Here is a 25,355-nt window from a genome sequence, read left to right as displayed (position 1 = left end):
TAAAATACCTAAACTTGTGTATTTTATTTACATATATATATCCACAAGTAAAACAAATGTGTAAGATAGCATAAAGAAGCAAGCAAAAAAATTACCTATAGTCCCAGTTAGTTAACACTAGAATCTTCTAGATTTTATGTGCATAAAATTAGACACACACACACAAAAGGATCATACATAACACATGTATTGTTTTGTTTTGTAATCTTTTTACAACTTAGCATATATTGTGGACATCCTTTCATGTTAATATGGAGTTACATAATTTTTAGTGGCTGTATAGTCCTCATGTGTAACAATTTCATCTTCTAATCTGAGGTTTCTAATGTTCTGCTGTGCCACATTAAAAATGCTCCAAACATAAGATAGTCCACTTGTTTATTGTCTGAGGATAATTTCCCAGAGCTGGATCTGCGAGGTCCAAATGTCTGCACAGTTTAAAATTTGCACACATGCATATATTCTTTCAGGAAGCCTACGTGTCAGTTTACCTCTCACTAATACTAAGAATAGTATCCTAAGGTCAATATATTTTAAAATTGCATCTATAGCTTTAAAATATAAGCTTACCAGTAACCAACCTTATGGGCCTCAGAAGTGTATTATAGCACAAAACTACTTACCAAGCCCTGTTACTACCATGGCTCCAAGATCAGCTACATAGTTTCCTTTGCGAAATGTGGCAACTCGTCCACCTACACGATCCTGTTTTTCAGAAATTAAATGGCTAAAATCACCAATTCTATTTTAACCATAAGAACCGGGCATGGTATGCCCCAGTCCTCTGTCTTCTTATAATTTAAAATGAAAGGTGTAGTTTAGAGTTTACATGGAATGCAATAAACAGTACAGTGGCACAAAGAGCAAATGGAGTTTAAATGGGAGAGGTAGGTAACAAATGACATACAGAAAGGTATGGAATTACGATGTGAAATAGGAAAAACAATTTGGTAGTCAGAAGACATATTTAGTAATAGGTACTGCTGTCTCTCTATCCAGCTGTCTCTAATACCACTAATGAATAGGCTAAGCACGGGTCACATGCATAGAAAAGATGTATTAAGAAATTCCAACTAAACACCATCTTTCTACCACTGATTTCCTACTATTGCCCTTCAGTGCCCAAAGTCAGCTTTGAATGATGTGATAGATGATTTCTTTGATAAATGGTTCTCCAGAACAGGTCCATGCCCGGGGCAGTGTCTAATGAGCGTGAACTATTAACAATACCTCTCATTCCTAAATAGGCACAGGCTTATCTCTGCTGACTAGGGCCTTTCAAGTATGGGACAACCTTACTGAGCTGCAGGGATATTTCAATAATGGATAAATACAGACATGCAAACTCCAAGCAAACAAAACAAAAACCTGTAAACTGGATTAAAACTCCACTTGGGTAGGAATCATAATGATTCTATCATTCCTTACTGTATTTTTAGTGCACAGGACACAGAGGACACAAAACTATTTTCTTAGTTAATGAATAAAATATTTTTAGTAAGATTATATCAGAAATTATTTACTTTTGATTTCCCCATATTTGAAAAGACTATTTTTTAAAAATTATCAATTTAGCCCAGCCCAGTGTGGCTCAGTGGTTGAGCGTCAACCCATGAACCAGGTCACTGTTTGATTCCCGATCAAGGCACATGGCCAGGTTGCAGGCTCCATCCCCAGAAGAGGGTGTGCAGGAGGCAGCCAATCAATTCTCTCTCATCATTGATGTTTCTCTCTCTCTCTCTCTCTCTCCCTCTCTCTTCCTTTCTCTGAAATAAATAAAAACATATTTTAAAAAATAAGTAAATAAATTAGCAATTTTTATAAATAGCAATTTGGATTGTACTACAGATTTTATAAAATTTTAGGTTGTTTAGGTTACCCTGAGAAGTGTTTATTTACTTATTTTTTAATTAATTTATTTTAAATTAATTTTAGAGAATGGAAGGGAGAGGGAGAAAGAGAGAAACATCGATTGGCTGCCTCCCACACTTGCCCTGAGAGGGGATCAAACCTGCAACACAGGTATGTGCCCTAAAGGAGAATGGAAACCCAGAACCTGTTGGTGTACAGGACAATGCTCCAACCAAGACCCCCGGGGCCAGGATGAGCAGTATTTTTTAAATAGTGGGAGTCCAGGAAGGCCTTGAAGCCACTAGAAGATAATTAAACCTCAAAACTTACTAATGAAGATAATTTAAATAGTAGTGCTCTAACATGACATCCTTTTTTCCACTCTGTGCCATCATCCCTTTCCTCCTTTACTAGTAGTTTCCATCTCCCTCTAGGGCTAATGAGAAGGGAACCAGTATCTTGGCTTCAGTAGGCCCTAAAAGATGGTTGCTACCTGAGAACCAATTCCTTTTCCTTGACTACCAAACAAGAATACAGTTCAATGTGTTCCACTACTAAGAACACTGCCTCCTGCAAAGGATACGTCCGTGAAGCCCCATGACCTGCAAATATCCATCAAAAGAATATGCAGACCATTTACACACTCTAAATCCTCACTAAGCTTTTCAAAGCTTTACTGTCAAAGTGCTTCCATATAAATAACACTATCCAAGATAGTTTTAAGAGCATTAATACAAATCAATTTGGTTTAGTTCAAGTTATGATTTCTTAATTTGCAACAGATAACTTCCTTTAGGTCAGGCTTCTAAACCCCAAATAAAATTCTTACCCTAGCTTCCAGAAGTGTGACATCCATTCCAAAACTTTGTAATTGACGAGCTGCTGCCAAGCCTGAGACTCCAGAACCTATAATAATTACCTTTCCTGTCTTTTTAGCTAAAAGCAAAAAATGAACAAAAATTAGAATATTTTGTTGTAGGTTTGAGTTTGTAATTATGGTATTTTATCATGAAAACTTCTTAACATGTCATAATGTCTTATCAAGTAAACAATTCAGCTATTTTCAAAATACAGAAAGTATCTATATATATAAAAGGCTAAGTGACCGTCTGTATGTCAGTCATATGACGTGTACTGGCAATTTAAAAATAAATGTTGATTTGCGCATGCACGATGCATACACCAGTAAAGCTCTCGCTGGCGCCAATCTAGACAGAGTAGGAATATTCCTACTTGAACCCGTTTTAGGACATGGTCAGTTATATGTTGCTTTCTCTCAAGTTCGAAGAGTTTTTACTCTTAATGTGGGATATATTAGAATAAGTTTATCAATTTATCAGTCATTGTTTTTATATCATGTTTTTGTTGTTTTTTATGTGTTTTTATGTCTTTGTTGTTATATCATGTTGTTATTATTTATCAATTTATATATTATTTTCATATACATTTTACTAATTTTCTTTCATCTCTGACACTTCTATTACAGAGAAAGGGTGAATAGCATTATTAAAATATTTCTTCTAATTAATTTCCTTTCAATGTGTATGAATCTGTGCACCGGGCCACTAGTCTGAATATAAATTAGCAAATATATAGAACTCATAAACTGTAATTCAATGTTGAAAATTTGTAAGTGAAATCCTTTATGTTGGGATTTACTTTCTCATTTTTTCAGTTATGTGTTTCAGTATGTGTGACCCGTGTTAATTTACTGTAAATAACCTGCTTCATTACCTCACAATTACACTATGACAATTTGATCAGCCACCCTCTTTATCCTTAAAGCTATTTTCTTTAAGCTTGACTTCTACAGTCTTCAGTATCCCTTTTGGAAGAATGATTAAAGCATCAAAAATAAATGTATTTTTAAAACAACTAATTATTTAATTAACTAATTCTCAAAATATCCCTATCTCCTGGATCTCTAGCAGATATTATCTGGAGACCGTGAAAGGGGTAAATAGTATGTAAAAAGAAGAAATGCAAACTTCAGCAGTATAAAAAACTAGTCAATGAGAGAAAACCTCCAACCTCCTGTTTTCATAACTCACTTCTCTCATCTTTAATAAATTTTATATTTTAATTGATTCTTCTTAAATTGGAAGTTTAATACCTTTACTAAGTACCTATCAAACCAGAAATTATAGAAAATGCATTTATGAAAAGATTTTAATTTTGACCTTTAAGATGAACTCTGGAATATTGTAACACCAAATATAGACTTAGAAATCAAAAAATGCTAAAAGGCCTCCTGGAAATAAAACCAAGTCCTAGAACGATAACAAAATCAGGAATGCAGTGGCCAGGTCCTTACTTGGGAGGGGCTTTATCCTCTTATAGATGCCGAAGTTGATAAGACCGTGACGCTCTAAATAGCTGTGAACTCGGTGGACAAGCACAGTATCACCTATAGTATAAATGAAGTAAAAAACATATTTATATTTTTAGCAGTTTAAACAAAATACTTTTTAACTCTATTTCTCCATCATGAAAGCATTCTATACATCTTTTCTACAACCTTCAGGTCCTGTGACTCCTTTAGAAAAGTGATTCTTAGAACTAAGTTTATGAGGTAGTACAAAATGCGTAACACATAATTAGGAATTTTTAAGAATGAGATTCCATTACAATGAAATAAAAGTCAAAACAAACCCTCCTTAATGTAATATTATGCTCATTTACTTTGGCAAAAACTTTACAAGATTTCGTTAGTGCCAACTAGGAAATGAGAAAGCTAGACAGCCAGTCAACTGAACGCCAACAAAGTACTCCATGCAGTAAAGCTGGAACACAGGTCTAGGAAAATCATTAGCAATCTCTCAAACTCACTCACCTGTCACTACAATTTAAAAACCAGAAAACACTTACAAGCATACAAAACAGCTTTTCTACAAGGCTCATTTTTGCACAGTACAAGGTGAAATAAGATGAAAATACAAATTAAAAAGATTAAGGAGCCATGAGGTTCCTGGGAGGAAATGTCAATTTTCATAATCCAGTCCAAAACCAGTTCTACCAAACACATTACTTACTGTTGTAAGGGGCCTCTAATTGTTGGAGAGTAGCCTCAAAAGTCAGCTGAATCTTTGGATTATCCAACCACAACTGCAACTGTATTTAAATGATAGAAATTGTATTACACACAATTTGATGTATACCGTATTTCCACTTTAAAATATTATTTTAACTTTAAGGCCCAAATACGGGCTTTCCTTTCACTGAAACAATGGGGGTTATATTCTGACAAAGAAACTAATGAAACACAAAAACATGTCAAATGAGCAAATAATTGAAGAAGCTCAGAGATATTTAACCTAAAAAAGAAAAAAAATACCTAGTAACTTGCCAAGATCATACAGCTAGTAGGAAGCAACTAGGATTTAAACCTGGATTACATGACACCAGAGACATTGAGTAGGTACAACCAACAAAATGAAATTATCAATTAGATATACAGAGGTGGGAGAAAAGAGATGCCAAGGAAAACTCCTCCATTTGTGGCTTGTAGAACTAAATGAGTCAGTATGCCATTCACTGAATAAGGATCACTGAAAGATGAGATAATGAGTTTAGTTTCAAGACAATCAAGAGTAGATATAAAACTAGTATCTCCATATATAGCTGGAGCTTATAGGAGAGTTAAGATCTAGAGCAATTTGCATATGGGTGATAACTGAAGCCAAAAGTGTAGAAGAGGGGTCCTGACAGGAGAGGACCTTAGGAGCCTTAAGGAACTCCAACCAGTTCACATAATGGCCTGTTGTTCAAGGATAAGCCTACAAAGCATCAGAGAAGACAGCAGCCAGGGAAACAGGAGAAAACCATCCATATCTACACTAATAAAAGAGAAACATGCAAATTGGGGTCACTCCGCTACACCCACCAGCCAATCAGAGCGACTATGCAAATTAACCCAACAAAGATGGCGGTTAACTTGCATACGCAGGCACAGAGGAGCGAAGACTGAAGGCTCCGGCTGGAGTGAAGAGTGAAGAGTGAAGAGGCTTGGCTTCTCCGCTGTGGCCGGACCAAAGGCCTGGGTCCCAGATGCCGGAGGAAAACCGGTGCCAGCAGCCAGGGGAAGGAAGGCCTATTGCGCAAATCTTCATGCAACAGGCTTCTAGTCCTATATAATAAAAGGGTAATATGCAAATTGACCCTAACAGCAGAACCACTGGGAATGACTGGTCACTATGACACACACTGACCACCAGGGGGCAGACGCTCAATGCATGAGCTGCCCTCTGGTGGTCAGTTGCTCCCACGGGGGAGCTCTGCTCAGCCACAAGCCAGGCTGATGGCTGCCAGTACAGTGGTGGTGGTGGGAGCCTCTCCCGCCTCTTCAGCAGCGCTAAGGATGTCCGACTGCAGCTTAGGCCTGCTCCCCGCTGGCAAGTGGACATCCCCCAAGGGCTCCCGGGCTGCCAGAGGAATGTCTGACTGCCAGCTTAGGCCAGATCCCCCGGGGAGCAGCTCTAAACCAGCAGGTGGACATCCCCCGAGGGGTCCCAGACTGTGAGAGGGCACAGGCCGGGCTGAGGAACCCCCCCCCCCCGAGTGTGCAATTTTTTGTGCACCAGGCCTCTAGTATATATATATATAAAGAGGGAATATGCAAATTAGGCCATGACACCTTAACGGATCACAACCACAGGAAGAGGTTGTGCGCGCAGGTGAGGCCTAGAGCAGAGTTGGAGACAGAGACAGGGGGCTGGCGAGCCACTGCGCCCTGGCTCGGGCTGGCCCCCGATAGCCAGAGTGGACAGGGACAGGGGGGCCGGTCTGCAGCCTCCACGGCCGAGTACAGGCCCACCTCCCAGGAAGTGGCGTGGGTCCCTCCTGCCTCCCGTGAAAGCAGCGCGGCTCCCTCCTGGCTCCTGTGGGAGCCAGCGGCTCGCTTCCGCCTCCCATGGAAGCCGCATGGCTCCTGTGAAGCAGCGTGGCTCCCGGCGGCATGCTGCAGTTCCTGCTGGCTCCCACAGAAGTGGCGGGTGGCCTATTGTGCGCGCTACCTCGAGATGGGCTACTAGTCTATGATAATACTAGTAAAAGTGTAATATGCTAATTAGACCAGATGTCTTTCTGGACAAAGCCAGGGCTGCCCGGGTCCCGGGTGCCTGTGGGCAGCCGGAGGGAAGCCTGGGTCCCGGGTGCCAGAGGGAAGCCAGTGCCAGCAGCCAGGGGAAGGCCTACTCTTGCACAAATTTCGTGCACTGGGCCTCTAGTAACACTATGTTAAGCTAAGGGAGTAAGGTGTTTAAGAAAAAAGGAGTGGTCAGTTATTATTTCAAATGCTGCTGAAAAAGCAGTAAGATGAGAAATGAAAAATACTGTGGTACAATCAAAGGGCTGTACCATGAATTCTCTTCAAATTGAATATACATCTTCAAAATGTAAGACCAACTGCATACCACTATATTTAAGTCTTAGCTAAAACTTAATAAAGACTGCTCCAAAGACAAGTTTCAATGAACAAGAAGTTTGGCCATTTGTAAATAAATCCAATTAAGAAATATAACCAAAGTCATTGCATCTCCACTTTCCTCTGGCCTGTCAAGGGAAAATGGAATTCCTCAAGTACACTCTGAGCCAAGCTCCTCACCCCCCAAAATAAGCCTCTTCCTCCTTCAACCCTATAAAATAAAGCTTAGGTTGCCCAGCCAGTGTGGCTCAGTGGTTGAGTGTCGACCTATGAACCAGGAGGTCATGATTCAATTCCCCATCAGGGCACATGGCCAGGTTGCTCAATCCCCAGGGGTGTGTGTGCAGGAGGCAGCCCACTGATGATTCTCTCTCACCCTATATAATAAAGCCTAATATGCTAAGTGTCCGGTCGTCCGTTCAACCAATCAAAGCGTAATATGCTAATGATACACCAAGGCCGCTCAACCGCTTGCTATGATGTGCACTGACCACCAGGGGGCAGACGCTCAGACCAGTAGGTTAGCTTGCTGCTGGGGTCCGGCTGATTGGGACTGAGCGAGACAGGCCGGACATGCCCTGGAGACCTTCTGTGGTCCCTCCCTGGCTGGCCAACCTCCCGCGTACCTCCCCAGCCCTGATCATGCACCAGTGGGGTCCCTCGGCCTAGCCTGCGTCCTCTAGCAATCCAGGGCCCCTTGGGGGATGTCTGAGAGCTGGTTTCGGCCCGATCCCACAGGCCAGGCCAAGGGACCCCACTGGCGCACAAATTCGCACACCAGGCCTCTAGTCATTAATTCATTAATATTTCTATCTCTCCCTTCCTGTCCAAAATCAGTTTTTTTTAAAAAAAAAATCTATCCATCTATCTATCTATATGTGTGTGTGTGTGTGTGTATATACAAAGACAATTTTGTCTAAAAAGATCCATTTAGATCAAATGTTATGCTACACATAGACGTGGATTCAATTATAAGACAAATTAACCTCAGAAATACACATTAAAATTTTTCCACTCACATTAATATATATATATATATATATATTTATTTCAAAGAGAAAGGGAAAGGGGGAGAGAGAGAGAGAGAGAGAGAGAGAAACATCAATGATCAGCAAGAATCATTGATTGGCTGCTTCCTGCACATAAGCCCCACATTGGGGATCGAGCCTGTGCCCTGTGAGCTCCTGGTTCATAGATAAATGCTCAACTACTGAGCCACACTGGTGGGGCTCCACTCACATTTTAAAAAATCAACCTGTTTTTTTCTCCACAAAAGAGAACCTTTATTCTGTACTACAAAAACGCAGTGTAACCTACCAATCCCACTACCTAAACAATCCAAATTTAGCAGTAATTTTGCAACCTACCCGTCACAATAAAGAAGTCAGTGATGGCTAAAAAAGCAGACATGCTAAAATGACACTCTGAGCTAAATTCAAAATAACTGAAATTACAAGGTAAGTTTGCTTTTTATCACCCTAGAGTACAATGAATATGTTCTGAATAGTACCTTGCCCTCCTCTACTCTATGGTTAAGAAATTTCTGAGGAATAAAGGATATGAAAGAAAATTCATAGAAGAAATACAAATAACTAATAAATGTAAAAAAGCAGTGAGTTTAAATAATCCAAGAAACGTAAAAGAAATAAATAGCTTTGGTCTACTGCAGCAGCACAAATTATCGTCATTTTAATAACAAAACAGGGACAAGGCAATGGATGTGTCACCTGGTTCAGCCCTTTTGGGAAGCAATCTGGGAACCTGTATCAAAACTTAAGGGGTGCCCTAGCCAGTTTGGCTCAGTGGATAGAGTGTTGGCCTGCAGACTGAAGAGTCCCAGGTTCAATTCCTGGTCAGGGCACGTGCCTGGCTTGCGGGCTAGATCCCCACTGTGGGGCATGCGGGAGGCAGCCAATCAATTATTCTATCTCTTCCTCCCTCTCCCTTCCTCTGAAATAAATAAAAATAAAAAATATTAAAAACAAACAAACAAAAAACCTTGCCCTGGCTGGTTTGGCTCAGTGGATAGAGCATTGGCCTGCGGACTAAAGGGTCCAGGGTTTAATTCCAGTCAAGGGCACATGCCCGGGTTATGGGCTCCATCCCTAGTAGGGGGAGTGCAGGAAGCAGCCAATCGATGATTCTCTCTCATCATTGATGTTTCTCTCTCTCTCTCTCTCTTCCTCCCTGCAATCAATAAAAATATATTTAAAAAACAAAACGAAAAAAGACCTTGTAAGCGGCGATACATACATTTTAACAAAGTAGCTTTCCTTTTAGAACTCAATCTTAAGGAAACAATAAAGAGATAGAGTCAAGAATGTATAAAAGCTGTCCAGAGGTCAACTATAACATGTAAAAATGGACACTAAAATGTCCAACAGTTAAACTATGACTTGACTGTCAGACAAACTATTATGCAAACATTAAAAATCAATTCTATTTAGCCAGAGGAGGATGTTGAACCAGATAAATAGAACAGAATAATGGTTTCTCTTATCCTGAGAAAGAAAAAGTGATTATTTTAAAAGTATTTTTTTTGAAACGTGTAAAGATTCTTGTTGTGTATATGAGGCTATGAGGAATGAAAAAGAACCAAAGAATGAGAGCAAGTAGGATCTCAATTTTACAAAAACAAGAATCACATATAAAAATTTAAAAATATCTGAAGGGGGAAAAAAAACCACACTAATTTTGTACTCTCTTTCCCCCATATTCTCTCTAAAAGTAATATGCACTTTTTATAATGAGATGGAAAAAAGGACTTACTGTGCGGTTTCTAATAAATAGAAAGACCTTCTGGGTCTGCTGTGGTCCACTGATGATATCTGGAAAACAAGCTGCTTCTTGAGAAGTCATCCGGTCATGAGGAAGTCTACTCTGGAACGCTGCACCCTCCACACCTAGCAAAGCAAGCAAAGGACTTCTGGGAAAACTGCAAGTGAATTCAGAATTAGGGATAATGATTATGCCTCAAACTCCTTTTGGACCTGAGAACCTCTGTAAAGCTTTGCCTCATTCATAGCCTGATCTCACTCACCTCCTTTAAAAAATAATTTGCTCAAAAGCTAAAACATCCTTAAAATTTAGTCACTCCAAAATTACAGTTTACTGAGTGAAACAATACACCTTATAAAACATGACAAGGCATCAGACTATTTTTTCGTTGACAAAATAACTTGATAATGTTGGAGAATATGCTAATTAAAATTAGTATCACTAATAGTGTACAATAAATTTTAAGGAAAATACATAAACAGAAAGCAAAAGAGGCTATGGAGTGAAAAACACAATCACCTGCCCTCTTTGAGGATTAGAGCAAGGAACATGAAGAGGCCTCTAAGGTTTAATAACGAATAGTATGAAATACGCAATCTCATCAATGGCATCCCCATTAGTTCCCGTAATTCGATGCTGGCAAGCAGTGAGAGAAGTTAAGCAGACTACAATGATGAGATAGAAGGCCGCAAGGAATTTATCTTTTCTGGCAGAAACATTAGAAATGGTATATTACATATTGCAAGTAAAATATGGTACTGCATATAGTATATAGTACATATACATGTAGCATATATAGTACATATACATGTAGTATATCTCATATTCTATAAGTAAAATGTTATTTTGAACTCTTTAAATTGGGTATTAAATTGGTGTTTTTATATGCTGAAAGTTAAGTACATCTTTATAAGATGTCCTTAGACATACATTTATATATATTTTACTTTATATTTCTAAGATCACTTTATAAAATATACTTAACCATCAGCTTAAGAATTATCAAGACACAATTCAAAGAGTGTTAAAATTCAATACCATTGAAATAATCACATATAAGTAACTAAATAGGTACCAGGTATCTATATTTAATTACTTTAAAGCACTTAAGAAGTTGGAAGCACTGATAATGGAAGCAAAATTAAAGGAAAAGGTATTAGTAAGATTAGAAGAATAAAATGAACAAGGCAGGTAAAGTTACAACTTGGAAAATTATAGCTAAGCTATTTAGGTGTTGCCACAAAGACATTCAAACACTGCCTAGAAAAGCAAAATGGTTAACAAGAGGTCAAACAAAAATGCCTAATGCTAACATGGGCTGCACATTAAGAAACACTGTTCTTGGAGACAAGGAGAAAAACCTATCTATCGACAACAGATAATGAGGGGAAAATACTGTTCAAATTACTAAATCAAATCAACAATCCTCACATTTAATGAATCCCAACCTAAAATTAAAGACTATCAGGATAATTAATTACTCCTAAAGAAAAAAATAATCAGTAAGAGCCATATTGCTGAGGATACAGCATGAAATTAAGGCAAGAAAAGAAGAAATGCTGACTATCAGGGGATATAGGTTATTTCAGTAATGTGAAATTTTCTAAAACTACAGCTTTGATGTCTCTAGTCCCCTATCACCAAATCAAAATAAATAAACAAAAAACAAAACCAAGATAAAAAAAATGTCATATAAGGAGCATTACCTACATAACAATAATAATAATCCTGAGTATTTGAACCAAATATCTCTTAATAGTTTACTACTTGGTTTATTTCACGAGTGTCTACTATTAACACGAAAATCAATAAACTCTACTTTTCTCCCTCCCCAAAATAGGGGTAGTTTTCTTTCTTAGCTATATTATCTTCTCTATATTTAATTGGTGGTCATTGAACATCAATCCTATTGCAAAATACTACTGTCAATGACAGGAAAAACATGTAGAAAAAAAACACTTAATATCACATCTGGCTCCTCATTCCAAGTGTTACCATAAAAAAAATCACTCTAATAACTCAGCAGATACGGTTCAATTGTTGAGCATCCACCCATGAACCAAGAGGTCACCAGATTGATTCCCAGTCAGGGCAACATGCCTGGGCTCTAGGCTGGATCTCCAGTAGGGGGCGTGCAGGGAGCAGCATATCAGTGTTTCTCTCTCTCTCTCTCTCTCTCTACCCAGCTCCCTTCCTCTTTCTAAAATCAATTACAAAATATTTTTAAAAAAGCATTCTAATGCAGCTGGCTAACTTTGGGAATCTTGAGAATATGTAACAATTAAGAGATTTTATTTATATAAGTCATGTGGCAGTTTTAAAGTATCTTTACATCAAATATCAAAAGTTTAAAAAAAGAACTTAAAGAAGCCATTTAAAGACACCATTATCTGTGGAGTAACAGTCTTCTCCATAACATCTAAAAAAGCTGGCTTTCTTAAATACTTCATCAATTTTAAAAATGAAAAATGATCTCTTAAAAAAATGTTGGTAATTATGTCCTTCCTTTTGGTTTTTAGGGATAAAGACTATTATTTTCAAGGAAGGAAAGCCACTATTAAAATCAAGGCGAAAAGCCTGCAAGAAAAAAATCTAATCTTTTTTCACAAGAAACAAAAATTAATTTGGAACTTATTTTCAGAAGCTAAATTAAAACATCCTTTTTATAGGCTATTTCCAAAATGAACTAACAGACCAGTCTGGATAATCTAACTCTTAAGTGTCTCCTTTAGAGGGAAAACCTTAAAGAGTACAGTTGTTAATATTCTTATTAAAAGGAAGTTATCAGTAGTATAGATAATTCAAAAATAATTTACACTTGGCTCTGGAATACAGTTTTATACTTGGTGTTTGTGTGCACTTATCAGAATCTGGTATTCTAGAAATTGAGAATGTTTCAAAGATGCCATTTAATTTTTAAAAAGCCCCAATGTTGCCTACATATCAATCTTGCCCTTTACTCAGTTACTCGTTCTCACCATTTTACACAGGAAATTCTAGCTCACCTTTAAAAATGCAGTCATGCTACAAGCACAACTACTTTTTCTAATGGTCTGAGTGGCTCAACACTTTCTCTGAAAACATAGTAAAAACAGTTAAATTACTTAAGGGACTAATTTAGATCTCTCTGGATAGGTCAATTCTAGAGGCAGAAAAGGGGAGGGGAGACAGATAAAGATGTAGGCCTCCTGTTCCATGAACTCATTCCCCCATCCTGATTCTGATATAACAGCAGCATCTTGAGTAAGGAAACAGAAATACAAAAATTAATAAAGGTTTTTTTTTTCATGAGTTACTTGCTTTTTTCTCCACCCCATAAAGTAGATAAATTAGCTATAACTAGGTTTCTGACTAAAGAGTGAAAACAAAAGCCTGATAAGATCTACATATCAAAGACTACTTAAAGTCAGTCAACTATAGATGTACCATATTCAGTCTTATAATAGTTTACAAATAAAAAGAATAAAGAATGAAGGAAAGGAGAGAAAAGAATAAAAGAGGAGAATCATGTGATTTCTTATGCTTTAGATGTTTTCTTTTTACAGGTAAATGCACATTTTAAGTGATTCTAGGAGGGAGTGTGTAATGAGTAGTCTATGCTTAAGAAACAAGGCCTCTGGGTTCTCATTCCCCCAGCTGCTGGTGTATCCCTGGTCAAGTCATTTAACTTTGTTTCCAGTCCTAAGCCATAAAATAGGGGTGATTCAATACTATCTGTTTGTCTAGGAAGCTAGACAAGATGACCTCAACTTCCCTTCTAATTTTTAAGATTTAGGATGTATACCCCAACTTGATTTGGATTTTTAAAAAGTCAAGATATGATCCCTGTCCCAAGACACTCATGAGGGTCATTGGCTGTATTTAGAGAAGATTGTTGATCACTTATAAGCACATTTTAATACTGATTGATCATCACACAAATGCATACTTCCGAACATGACAAAGGCCTGGAGGGAGATCTTGAAGGATTCAGAATAGTCACCACCATTCCTGGAAACACTTAAAACTCATGTTCTACTCATGTTAAGTCTGTAGCACCACAGCTTTATATGAAAGTTTGCTTTTACTTTCAGCAATACAATGTTTTGTTTACTTTAGCAAGAGTAAATTTATTCACATAAAAACAAAACAAAAAGCAACAAGAAAACTCAGTATAGTTCTTCAAGATTAAAGCTCTAAAGGCTATCCCTGACCCTCAACAATTCCATGGAAGATCCAATTGTGCATCCTTCGATGAAAAACATTCTTGAAAGTCTGGCTCAGTAAGGATTTTTAACTCCTCTAAGGTAACTATATACTGGTTATCAATTGCCAATCCTTGGGCTAGCATTTAAAGAAATCTGTTTCTAATATTCTGAATCCCCTAAATATTAATTTCTGTATAACGCTGAACTATCTTTGCTCCAAGAGTAAAATACAAATACTCCCTGGACCTGCTGCACACAAACTACAATAGAGAAACAATTTTAAAGTAGAAGTAACAATTGAAAAATGACATCCTACAAAAATGGAGTAATACCTATTCCAATTGTATCAATATGTAAAAGCAGCCTTGACACCAGAACACAAAAACATTCTTTAAGAGGCAAAGGATAAAATGCAGACATAGTACTGTGGATTCCTGGACCAAACTTTAGCTGTTCCAAATGGGTCCTAAAAGTCATTTAACCTTTTATTTTCCCCTAGAAGTAAAAATCCCATAGTTTGGTCTGAAAATAAAGAGCATCTCAAAGCAGACTTTAAAAAATAATTTTCATGCGAGAAACAAAATGTTTAAACTGCAAAATAATTAACTGTGCAATGTTAGTTGAAAAAAATTTACCCAACACTATGCAACAACCATTCTAAAATGAGTCACTTGCCTGCATAATTTCTGACTAGTCCTAGAATGCCTTTCTGTCCTGTTTTTAAAAGACTTTCAGCCTATAGACTGTCCTCTTTATGTATACAGCTATATTTCTTTTTAAAGGTCCCATGATTCCTAAGTCTATGTTTTATGTCACGTTTACTGATACTACATAAGCTGCTGGGGAGAAAAGTATCCGCCATCTCCTTAAAAACACAAAGAGCGGAGGGCTGAGATCGGCCTGAGGACTTCAAAAGGTTTTGCTTGCCTTGCTCTAGCTACACTCTCTCCTAACACTACTCTGTCCTGTGGGTTAAATTTCCCCTGCGCTTCTGGCTAAAATGTGGATACCACAGCCAAAAACACTTGCAAGCATCAATCCCTGACTTGGCGGCTCTTGCTACTAAGTGGCAAGCATCTAAGCCACCCTCACCTGATGCTTGGCCGTCTCCATACCCTCCAGAACTGTCGTCTTGAAGTCCTCCTGCTTGCCCTGTGGAAGGAAAGAGGAGAACTCAGGGACCTTACTCCATAAATTGAGATAATATCTGGACATAAAGGCCTAATAGTTGGCGACTATCAATTCACCACCAACTAGTAAACCCATATTCAGAGAGCTCCTTTGGAATCAAGGCCCAGGGAATCACATCATAGTCTTCAAATTTCTGGTTAGGAAATTTCAACTTTACACACTGGTTCTTATTGAAAGGTAGCAAGACAAAGTACATAATATTTCTAATTGCTAAATCCTTACTGTCAGTCTTATTTAATAGTCAAGGTTGGATAGGGGGGAAAAGGGATTCCCAATGTCTTTTACTAATTATTGGCAGACTGAGAATGGGTGTGACATGGGCTCTAGGATCTGAAGTTGCAGCAATTCAGCATCTGGTCAATATCTTTTTATCTTTACTTTTCTATCTAAAAAAAAAAAATATATATATATATATATATGATAAGTAAAAGACTTATTTTAACGAAAAATTCTCCCCTTGACTTCAAAGCAGAGTATGTAACAAAAAAATTCAATTACAAAAAAGTTTTACCAGAATTTAATCCTAGATCTGAATATGCCAGTGCTTTCTTTAAAATACAGCATAATAAGATGGCCTACTCTCATATGCCAAATACAATCTCCCTGCTAAGAAAATTTTTCCTAACTTCAAGAAAAGTATCACAGCTTGAAAGTTCAATCTGAGAAAGTCAGAATAAATTATCTTCCAGACTCTTCCAAAATCTATCACCAAAACGGATGCTATGATCCTCTTTAACTCTGAGCCACCTGGTACACTATGGGAAAATACTGTGATCTTTGGAAGACATGAAAAGACCATCCCCCAATTATCTAAAAACTGGACAAGCTTCATTTAAACAGTTTATTTTAAAAGAATTTCAACTAGAAAGCAGATTATTCTACTATTGAGTTAAAAGAAATAGGTAGCAAAGTAAAACTAACATAGCACCCTTGTTGTAAGAATGCTTAAAGGCCTATGAGCCTTAAAATGACATCTTCATCTTTAAGTATATGAACGTGTTTAGATAGAAATGATTTTTTTTACAATATTAAAATGTATTGCTAGAAGGTATATGCTCTGCTTTGAAGGTAGAATAGAGTATCATTCTAAAACCACAGTATCTCACTATGCTATTATCTGAACGGCCCTTTAGGTTCTAGAAGGTTATGCTTCTCAGACAAGGCACAAGGCATAATAATTAAGAAGGGATGCCCTGACTGGTTTGGCTCAATGGATAGAGTGTCGGCCTGCTGACTGAAGGGTCCCAGGTTCGATTCTGGCCAAGGGCACATGCCTGGGTTGTGGGCTCAATCCCCAGTGGGGGGCGTGCAGGAGGCAGCCAATCAATGATTCTCTCTCATCATTGATGTTTCTCTCTCTCCCTCCCTCCCTCTCCCTTCCTCTCTAAAATCAATAAAATATATTTTTTAAAAAAAGGGATGACTCCAATTACATAATCCAATCTGCAAACGTATCTTGAAAATGCAGGCTCTACATTTACAATTTAATTTTTAAAGATTAAAAAATGTTCATTTTTACTGACTTCTGGATTTGTTCATAAAAACAAAAATCTTCCAAAGTTAAAAAAAATTGTCATTATTTTGTTTAGTTCCAAATAGAACCAAGCTAGACCAAAATATTGAACTATATTTAAAAAAAGGGAAGGGCTCAGAACAAGAAAATAAATATGGTTTCCAAGAATAACATTTAGGCATCAGGAATAATACAGTTCCTCTCTCAAAGTATATTTCCTAGCTTGGCAAAGAATAACATCAATGTCATGAAGGCCTGTAACCACTTTTAGGGCAAAAAAAAGTAAAAACAAAAACCTCTTTCAAGCCAGCCATTAAGCCTGAATTATTTTGTCCTTCCTACTATCATTTTCCTCTTTTTCCACTATATACCATGTTATCTGCTTAATTACCTTATTTTAACCTACAGGTAGCTCTTGACTGATCTTTTTTCCCTGGTCAGTGGTACTTTGAATAGAAAGAAGGATTTCTTACTCCTGACTTATGTGCTTTAAAAGTTAACAGGTTGTTCTTTTACAAACTAGGTAGGGTAGTCTTTAAAAAAAGATTCTGTTTTTGTCAAAAGATGTGGGAGAAGTATAAAAATCCAAAATATGACTTATGCAGAGAAATAGGAGAAAGCCAAGCAGAAGTTGATGTAGACATGTAAGAAATGATGGGGGAAAAACAAAAAGTGCTTAAAATTAAGCAAAGGAACAAAGAGATTTATCTCTTGACTTGGAAGAAGTAAAGATGAGGTTGCTTTTTTTCTCTAATCATAATATACTCATGAGTATTTGAGGGTCCATTTCTCCAAAGACATCTGAAAACATTATCATCTTTATCACTGGTATTCTAGACCAATTCTTCATCATTTTCTTAAAAACAGCACACATACAAACGTTTGAAGCTAACTCTCCATTCAGGTAGTGTCTCTGATTAAAATATATAAAAATGGAATACTCATTTGCTCTTTGGGTCTTTCCAGCCTAGGGCTCTGCTTCTGACAGCAGCACAATGATATGGAACAGCAGGCAAGTACAGTTATCTTCCATGAGTTCAAATTCAAAATAGAAAACAAAAATATACCAAAGCAACTTTTCAATATTACTCTGATTTTGACATCACTTCACAGACTTCCTTTTGTTCTCACCCCTTCACTACACACAGACCCTCAAGTTTGGAGTAGAGGTCCTTAATACAGGTTATTTATGCCTATCTTCTCCAAACTGAAAATAAAACCTTTTTGTTCTATCTTACATAGCAGCCTCTCAATTGCCCTCTAATAAACCTTCTGCAGATCTGTTAAGTCATTCTTAAGCAGTTAAGTATTTGTTATAGACACTACTGGATCTGTTCTCATCTTGAGTCAAATGCTCAAGAGACCACTCTTTCAATATCTTAAAAGAAAGTCTATAATGGCTTTGAAATACTTTTATTGAGCAAGCATGGGTGTAAAAATCATTAGTTTGTTGTTCTCAGGAACATGCTGACCAACAGGTTCACATTTTGACTAGTTTCTTAGAACCACATCCAAATTGATAACTTTTGTAAACATTTGAGAAACTTCTAGATCTAGGAAGCAACAATTTTTAAACAGAAAATTTATCAAAATTTATTATCAAAATTTTACTAAATTTACAGAATAAAAGAGACTGCCAAACTACTGGTTTCAATCAAACCTGACAAACTGGACAGAAAACAAACAAACTCTAACATTAAACCCATCTTAGAAAAGAAAGTTTCCACTATATTAATAATCAGTTGGTTTCTTATTTAATAATCTAATTCAGTATTTACTGAATATCCATCCCAAAACTGCCAAGCACAAGTACAAAAGTACACCAGGTTGAATCTCAATTTTAAAAGAATTTAATCTAATTGGGGAAAGATGAAAAATATCCAGAAAGAAATTTTTTTTTTTAAAGGAAACAAGAAGCTAACACAGACTTGAAGAACCAGGGAAACTTTTCTGAAGAAATCCAAAGAGATCTGGCTAGATGGAGAGGCAGTGAAATCACCAGCATGGTCCACAACTTTGACAAAATCAAGGAGAAAAGCACAAGACATGGGATGTGCAGGGAACCAGCTCCCCATTAATGAAGGAGACGGTCTCAAAGCGCAGCGGGAGGTTAAGCGGGATGGGTAACATGAGCCACCTTTAGTGCCCCAAACGAAATTTGATCTTAAATAGTAAAGGGGCAGAACTATATGATCTTGATCAGGAAAGCAGCAAAACAAGATATTTTAGTTAAGCTAATCTGGTCACTTTGTACCAGATGAATTAGAGGGAAAAGATAACCTAAATAAATAAAGGAGATCATTTAGATGTGAAGTGAAAGCCACTAGAATAAAAATGTGATAGTGAAAATGGATAAGGCATAACAATCCAAGAGGCTAGGGTTATACTGTATTTAACATATTGAACTAAAACATATTGCTTGAATAAGACATCAATCCACCCTATTCCTGGTTCAACTCTGTGTTTACAAAGATGTTTGTACACAAAGGTGGAGTTCATATTTTCTCATTTGGTCCTCATTTTGCAGGTGAGAAAATCCTCATAGAAAAAGTATCCTGTTCCGATATTATACTATGATCAGACCAAATAAAGAATGGTAGCAAGATGAATTCAAGGAATTTATAAAAACAAAGTTTCTCAGCTCAACAAAATGCTATTTTACCTTAATAAAAAATAAAACAAAATAATCAGATCATTAGAAAAAGCAGCTCAGTCTCTAAGACCAAACAGAAACTGGCAGTATCTGATTCAATGGTTCTTATCAGTCAAAATCAGTTAAAAGGATCTCAAACTGCCTCATAAAAGCCCAACTTCATCTCTTCATTTTAATGTAAAACTTCCAAAATCCAATCTTGGGAAAAACATTTAAAAACTCCTGAATTCTCACCATACTATGAATACACTTTTATTGTACTGTTTCTTCCCTGTAGTCAACTCATTGTAAACCTAAACTAGATTGAATTATTTGCAGGGGGACCCAGTGTTCAACTTCGAACCCTCAGAGTCCAGCACTATGCCTAGAACAAAGCACTGTAGTTTTATAATTAACTAGAGGCCTGGTGCATGAAATTTGTGCACAGGGGTGTGTGCGTGTGTGTGGGGGGGGGGGTACCTCAGCCCAGCCTGCACCCTCTCACAATCCGGGACTGCTGGCTCCCAACCGCTCACCTGCCTGCCTGCCTGATCGCCCCCAACTGCCTCTGCCTTGGCCCCCACCACTGTGGCTTTGTCTGGAAGGACATCCGGAAGATGTCTGGTCTAATTAGCATATTATCCTTTTATTAGTATAGATGTGTGTGAAATAAAGTAAATGAGGACCTGCTATGCTTGGGGGAGTCTTATTTTGTGCAGAAAATGTCTCTATCTTTTTTTTTTTTAATGTTCCTCTCCATACTATCAATTCCCATACTTTCCCTCCCACCCTTTATGCCTCCAAATTTTTACAGTGAAATGTAATGTTTAAGAGTATTTTGCCTTCTATTTTACATTTATGTGTACATTTGTGTCTCATACTAAGCTATAAATTATCTGAGAGTGGGGACTATGTGTTGATATATATCTCGGTTCATTTACAGTTATCTCAAATTTAAAAATTTAGTTAAACTGATCTAGGTTACCTTATCAGCCTGTGACACTTTTTTTCTCAGCCCTCCCGTAAGCATAGTTGCAAATCAGAACAATGAAAAGATGCTACATGCCCCTCCTCCCAAAAAAGGACAAGAAAATTAATCCTAGGTCTGTTCTGTAAATGTATGCATCATACCTCTTATAACGGGAACTCAAATGATTCCAGGCACTTGACACTGGCAGGCCAAAATGGCAACATCAACAATTCTAGCAGGAATAAATTTCCCAGCAACTTCTGGTAAATCTACAAGAAGATCTCCTACTGGGTATAACAGAATTCTATCTTTCCTTTGGAGGTTATCTGAGTTAATTGTCACTGAACCTGAAAGCTACTCCTGCTCTCTGACTGCACCTGTAGGCAAGGTGAGAGAAAAGCCTGGGATAAGCCATAGTAATAGCATGACATTACTACATGAATAATAATTATTCACCTGAACTCTGACCATATAACTATGCAATGCTGCCAAACCCAGCACTTGTATTAACTGTACGTAATCATGACTGCCTCGCAGGAGAGATGAGGACACCTTATAACAAATAATTTTGGTCATTGGATCTTTTATCATGTGGATAATTTCATGATATCAGTGTTTGTGATCAAATTTCATTGAACTTTAAGATAAATTCTTTTACCCATTCACATACATTTTACATATTTTCTGCAATTTATTATTTTTACTAATTCAGGTTATGTTTTCTTTTATCTGATTTTAAAAAACACTTTCAACCTACAGTATGACTATTATATGAACTGGGCCCCAAAATTAAAACCACACAAATTTCAGTCATACCAATCTCTCACAAATTATTTTTATAATTTGTTTACCAGCCTATATCTCTTTCCAAAATTATCATGCAAAACAGAGAGAACAGGTACTTTCCTTTGTTTATATTCTTACAAGGGTTCTTGTAAGAATATAAACAGGAGACAAAGTGATTCTTCCCACAGTCATTGAATAAAACAGATTATATACAGTTCAGAGCTGTCCCTGATCAGCTAACCACCCCTAATAACCATATCTAACAAAATCAATTTAAAGAGTTAACCAATAGTTTAATAAAGTCTGACCCACTGACTTCAGAATACCTTGAGCATTCATAATCAACAAAATATTTTATTCTTCTAAAGATTAACACTGTGGAAAAAGCAAAGCTAAATTTTCTAAACAAATTAAAAGTTGGTAAGGATGAAATATATTAAAACCTTACCTACATAGCTTAAGAGAGTAACTTAATTTCTAGTTATTACCTAAAATGAGATGAAGAAAAGTTCTGGTAAAGAATTAGACCCACCTCTTCTCTCAAGACTTTAAGATACCCATATGGCAATGCTCCCATTCAATTTCTGAATAAAAACTGAAGTAGAAGAACTGGTTCTGACAAGACAAAAGATTTGGAAACTCTGGACAGTTTCTAAATATTTGGACTCACCTGGTAATATTTTATGATTCACCACCAGGGCCCAATCTATTTCTAAATTATATAAACTAGTAAACTGCATCACTACTTTTCTTGCTAAAGTACTTTCCTCATTCACCCTGGAATTTTTTAAAAAATTGTTTTAAAGAAAAAAAGCTTTATAAATTTTCATAACCACATATAATATATTGGCAAGTTCTGGCTGTTATCAACACATCTCTGAGCACATCTCCTAAACTTAATAAACAAACTTTAACTTTTCCCCAAAATATTAAGATAATTAGACTAAACCACTGAATTAAAGTGAACTAGAACATAATAGCATAAAAGACAGTTCCCCAAATCCTAAATCCCTGTGTTAAGATATTTACTTTTTGTGGGGTGCCTGATATTTATGAAAAAAGATAACCAACAACAAATAAACAAATAGCTGCTTTTATGAAAAAGAAAACATCAAAATGAGACTTGGTTTAAACATTTCAGAAGACAAAGTATCAATTTGGTACCAATGTAAATCAGTTATTTACTGGAGACACTGACAACCACAAAAAAGAGGGTGAAGCAGCATATTAGACGTCTGCTGAATAATACTTAAGAGTCCTTGAACAACCTCTTGAGCTATGACATATCAAAAGGATTGTCCCCACGTATCGCATTAGCAAGTCTACAGCAAAGGCAGAAAAAAAAGGCAAGACAGCAAAGAATACAGAAGAAAGAAGTAAACAGTCAAGAGAGGAGTTGGAGGCAAGGACAGAAGAAGGAAGAAGCTATACATAAGTCTTTTAGAGAGGAGGGGAACAAAAAGAGAGGTGTTGAGGTACAGAGGTGACTATATTTGTCTCAGGAATATTAGTTCCAAAGATAATATATACAATCCAATAAGAAGCTGTCCAAGAAGTCATTCTAAGAAAGTTTAGGAAAACCATTCTAGGAAAATCTGATTCCCGAGATGAATTGAACACAGAATCTAATTATCTTTTTCTAAATGCTCTCAAACTATAGGGTGTCCCCCCAAAATGTATACACACACTTTGAATAATTATAAAGGCAGTGTTTTATTAAAATACATTTCATTTTCAAAATTGAGCTATCAGCTGTTAAAGTGTGTATACACTTTTTTGGGGGGGGAGGGGACACCCTGTATATTCTTTTGTTACATTTTATTGAAGTACAAGTGTGGTGATTTATATACATCATAGAGGGAAATATTAAAACAAAAGTTTTAAAGGCTAAAAAAAAAGATAAAACTTCTCAAATGAAATATGCTTTAATCTAGGTACCTATGAAAATCATGCAAAATACAGCATATGGGATCTGAAACAAGCATTTTGTTTTAAAGTGTTTTATTGATTTTAGAGAGAGGGGAAGGGACAGGGAGAGATAGAAACATCAAAGTGAGAGAGAATCAATCGGCTGCCTCCTGCACACCCCCTACTGGGTATCATAGGGCAACCTGAGCATGTGCCCAATCACTGAACCATGACCGCCAGGCTTGTTTTTGTTTTTAAAAGAATTGGAGAGGTGAATGGGCCTGGAGCTACTGGAAATATCAAAAGTATTTTGAAGAGAACACAGTAAAAATTTAAAGTCAAGAAGAGTTGAAATGCCATTAAGGACAGAAGATATGAAAAATTAATTAAGTTGTCACTTCTGTTTGGTCTCTCCAAAATAGATAGATATCGCTGATTGGTCTGGGTGTCCTCAGTAGGACTCAAGACTAAGGAGGTATCAGTGAGAATTCTTTAAAGGTAGTTGAAGCTCTGACTCTAATAATCTTTCCATGTCATACGATTGTGTGAGCTTAAAATCTCTTCATAGCCTTTTCTTATACCATTCCTTCCACTGGAGGGCTCAATAATTAAATAACAGGTACTTAGTTCTTTTTTACATCAGAATATATTTTTAAATTTTTCACCAGGAAAAAAACCCTTCTCAAACTGATCCACGCCATGAAAGTTATCCATCCATTTGGTAAATGCCTAATTTAACCAGAATAATTTCTGAACCATTCTATCTCTAACTTCTGAATCAGTTATCACTGAGAGCTTTGGCTCTTTAGATTTGGCTTTCTGTGTGTTTCCTCTAATTGTTTATTTTCTCCAACTTTTAAATGCTTTATACTGACTGCCACTACTCTTCCACCCCCTTCTTTACTATATATGTGTATGTGTGTGTGTGTGTGTGTGTGTGTGTATCTGCACACACAGGAAGAATATCAGTACCACTATGTATGCATGCATATGTGTGTGTACCTGGTATACACACATATATACATACAATTAAGACACACATGGCCAATGTCTAGAATATAAACCAAAGCTAAAGACATAAATAACATGCACAATAGGAACAAATCCATTTATTCTTATTTCTAAGATAAAACCGAACTGGTTGGTGACTACAACTCACCAGATGGCTCTTCAGGCTCACTTTCATTTTCTTCCTCAGGTGGGGCTTGAGGGGGTGGTGGGGGAAGCTTCTTTTCCTTCTCTGCTTTGGCATTTCTCTCTTCTTCTGAGTAATACTCATCTTCTGAGAGGTTGGCCAAGCTTTCGTCCATCTCTCTGTATTCTACCTATATGGAGATTATACCAGAGAAAGCTAAATACAGTGAACATCTAAAGTTAGGGACTCAACTTGGAATCATCAGTGAATGTGAATTGCTTTTTTTAACTTTAAATTTTAAGGGAAATAAACAAATAACAAGGAACAAGCTGACTCATAATAGGTAGCTAATTAAAAACAAAATCTCTCATGAAACAATCTTGTGTCAGTTCACATTTAGCCCAATATATATCTTTTACATCATAGCACTGACATTCAGATCAATGACTCGAGGCTCTCTAGAACTCCCCAATTAAAAAAAAAAAAAAAAAAAGCGTGTGTGTGTGTGTGTGTGTATCAGGTGAGTAGCTAGCTAGAGGAGGTTAAGAGTTTTACTGAAAACAGAGATTGGATCAGAAAATGGAAACAAAAATTAAGGATAAACTGGATAGTTCTGACCCATGCTCTAAGAATCTTATTTAACACAAGTGTCCATCAAATACTGACCACTGAGTACATGGCGCAGTGGAGAAAATGATTATGAATGAGAGTCTCCAGAGACTAAATAAACAGAAACTCTAGTTGCAAATAAAATATCCTAATCAGGTAGCCATCTTATAGAGAGACTTTACAATAAAACCTCCAGCCATGTAAAGTTTATCCTATTATTAACTAAGATAAACAGTAGAAACAGACACCGTTTGATTTTTAAAACCTTGATTTAACAGACTAATTTGGGCAAAGGGGTGTCTGTTATAGCTGAAAGTCCATTATATAAGTAGTTTTTCCAAATGCGTATGTTAAAAAAGTTGACAAATTATTT

The 25,355-nt window shown here is 36.9% G+C and overlaps 1 protein-coding gene across 2 annotated transcripts in view; it reads right to left on the bottom strand.

Moving 5' to 3' along the window:
• KDM1A (lysine demethylase 1A) overlaps window positions 1-25,355 on the bottom strand; it is a 66,542-nt gene that overhangs the window by 23,736 nt on the left and 17,451 nt on the right. Inside the window, exons 2-8 of one of the 2 annotated variants that reach the window (XM_070404325.1) lie at window positions 24,398-24,563; window positions 15,331-15,390; window positions 10,043-10,176; window positions 4,884-4,962; window positions 4,166-4,258; window positions 2,681-2,787; window positions 624-705 (exon numbers count right to left, since the gene is read on the bottom strand). In XM_070404325.1, coding sequence (XP_070260426.1) covers window positions 624-705; window positions 2,681-2,787; window positions 4,166-4,258; window positions 4,884-4,962; window positions 10,043-10,176; window positions 15,331-15,390; window positions 24,398-24,563 — 721 coding nt within the window. The remainder of the gene's footprint in view (window positions 1-623; window positions 706-2,680; window positions 2,788-4,165; window positions 4,259-4,883; window positions 4,963-10,042; window positions 10,177-15,330; window positions 15,391-24,397; window positions 24,564-25,355) is intronic. The other variant, XM_070404326.1, reaches the window with a different exon arrangement.

This window comes from Myotis yumanensis, unplaced genomic scaffold, assembly GCF_028538775.1.
Source record: "Myotis yumanensis isolate MYYU_CA2020_CCGP unplaced genomic scaffold, mMyoYum1.0.hap1 SCAF_2, whole genome shotgun sequence".
Lineage (NCBI taxonomy): Eukaryota > Metazoa > Chordata > Mammalia > Chiroptera > Vespertilionidae > Myotis > Myotis yumanensis.
This window is presented reverse-complemented; position numbering and strand designations above follow the sequence as displayed.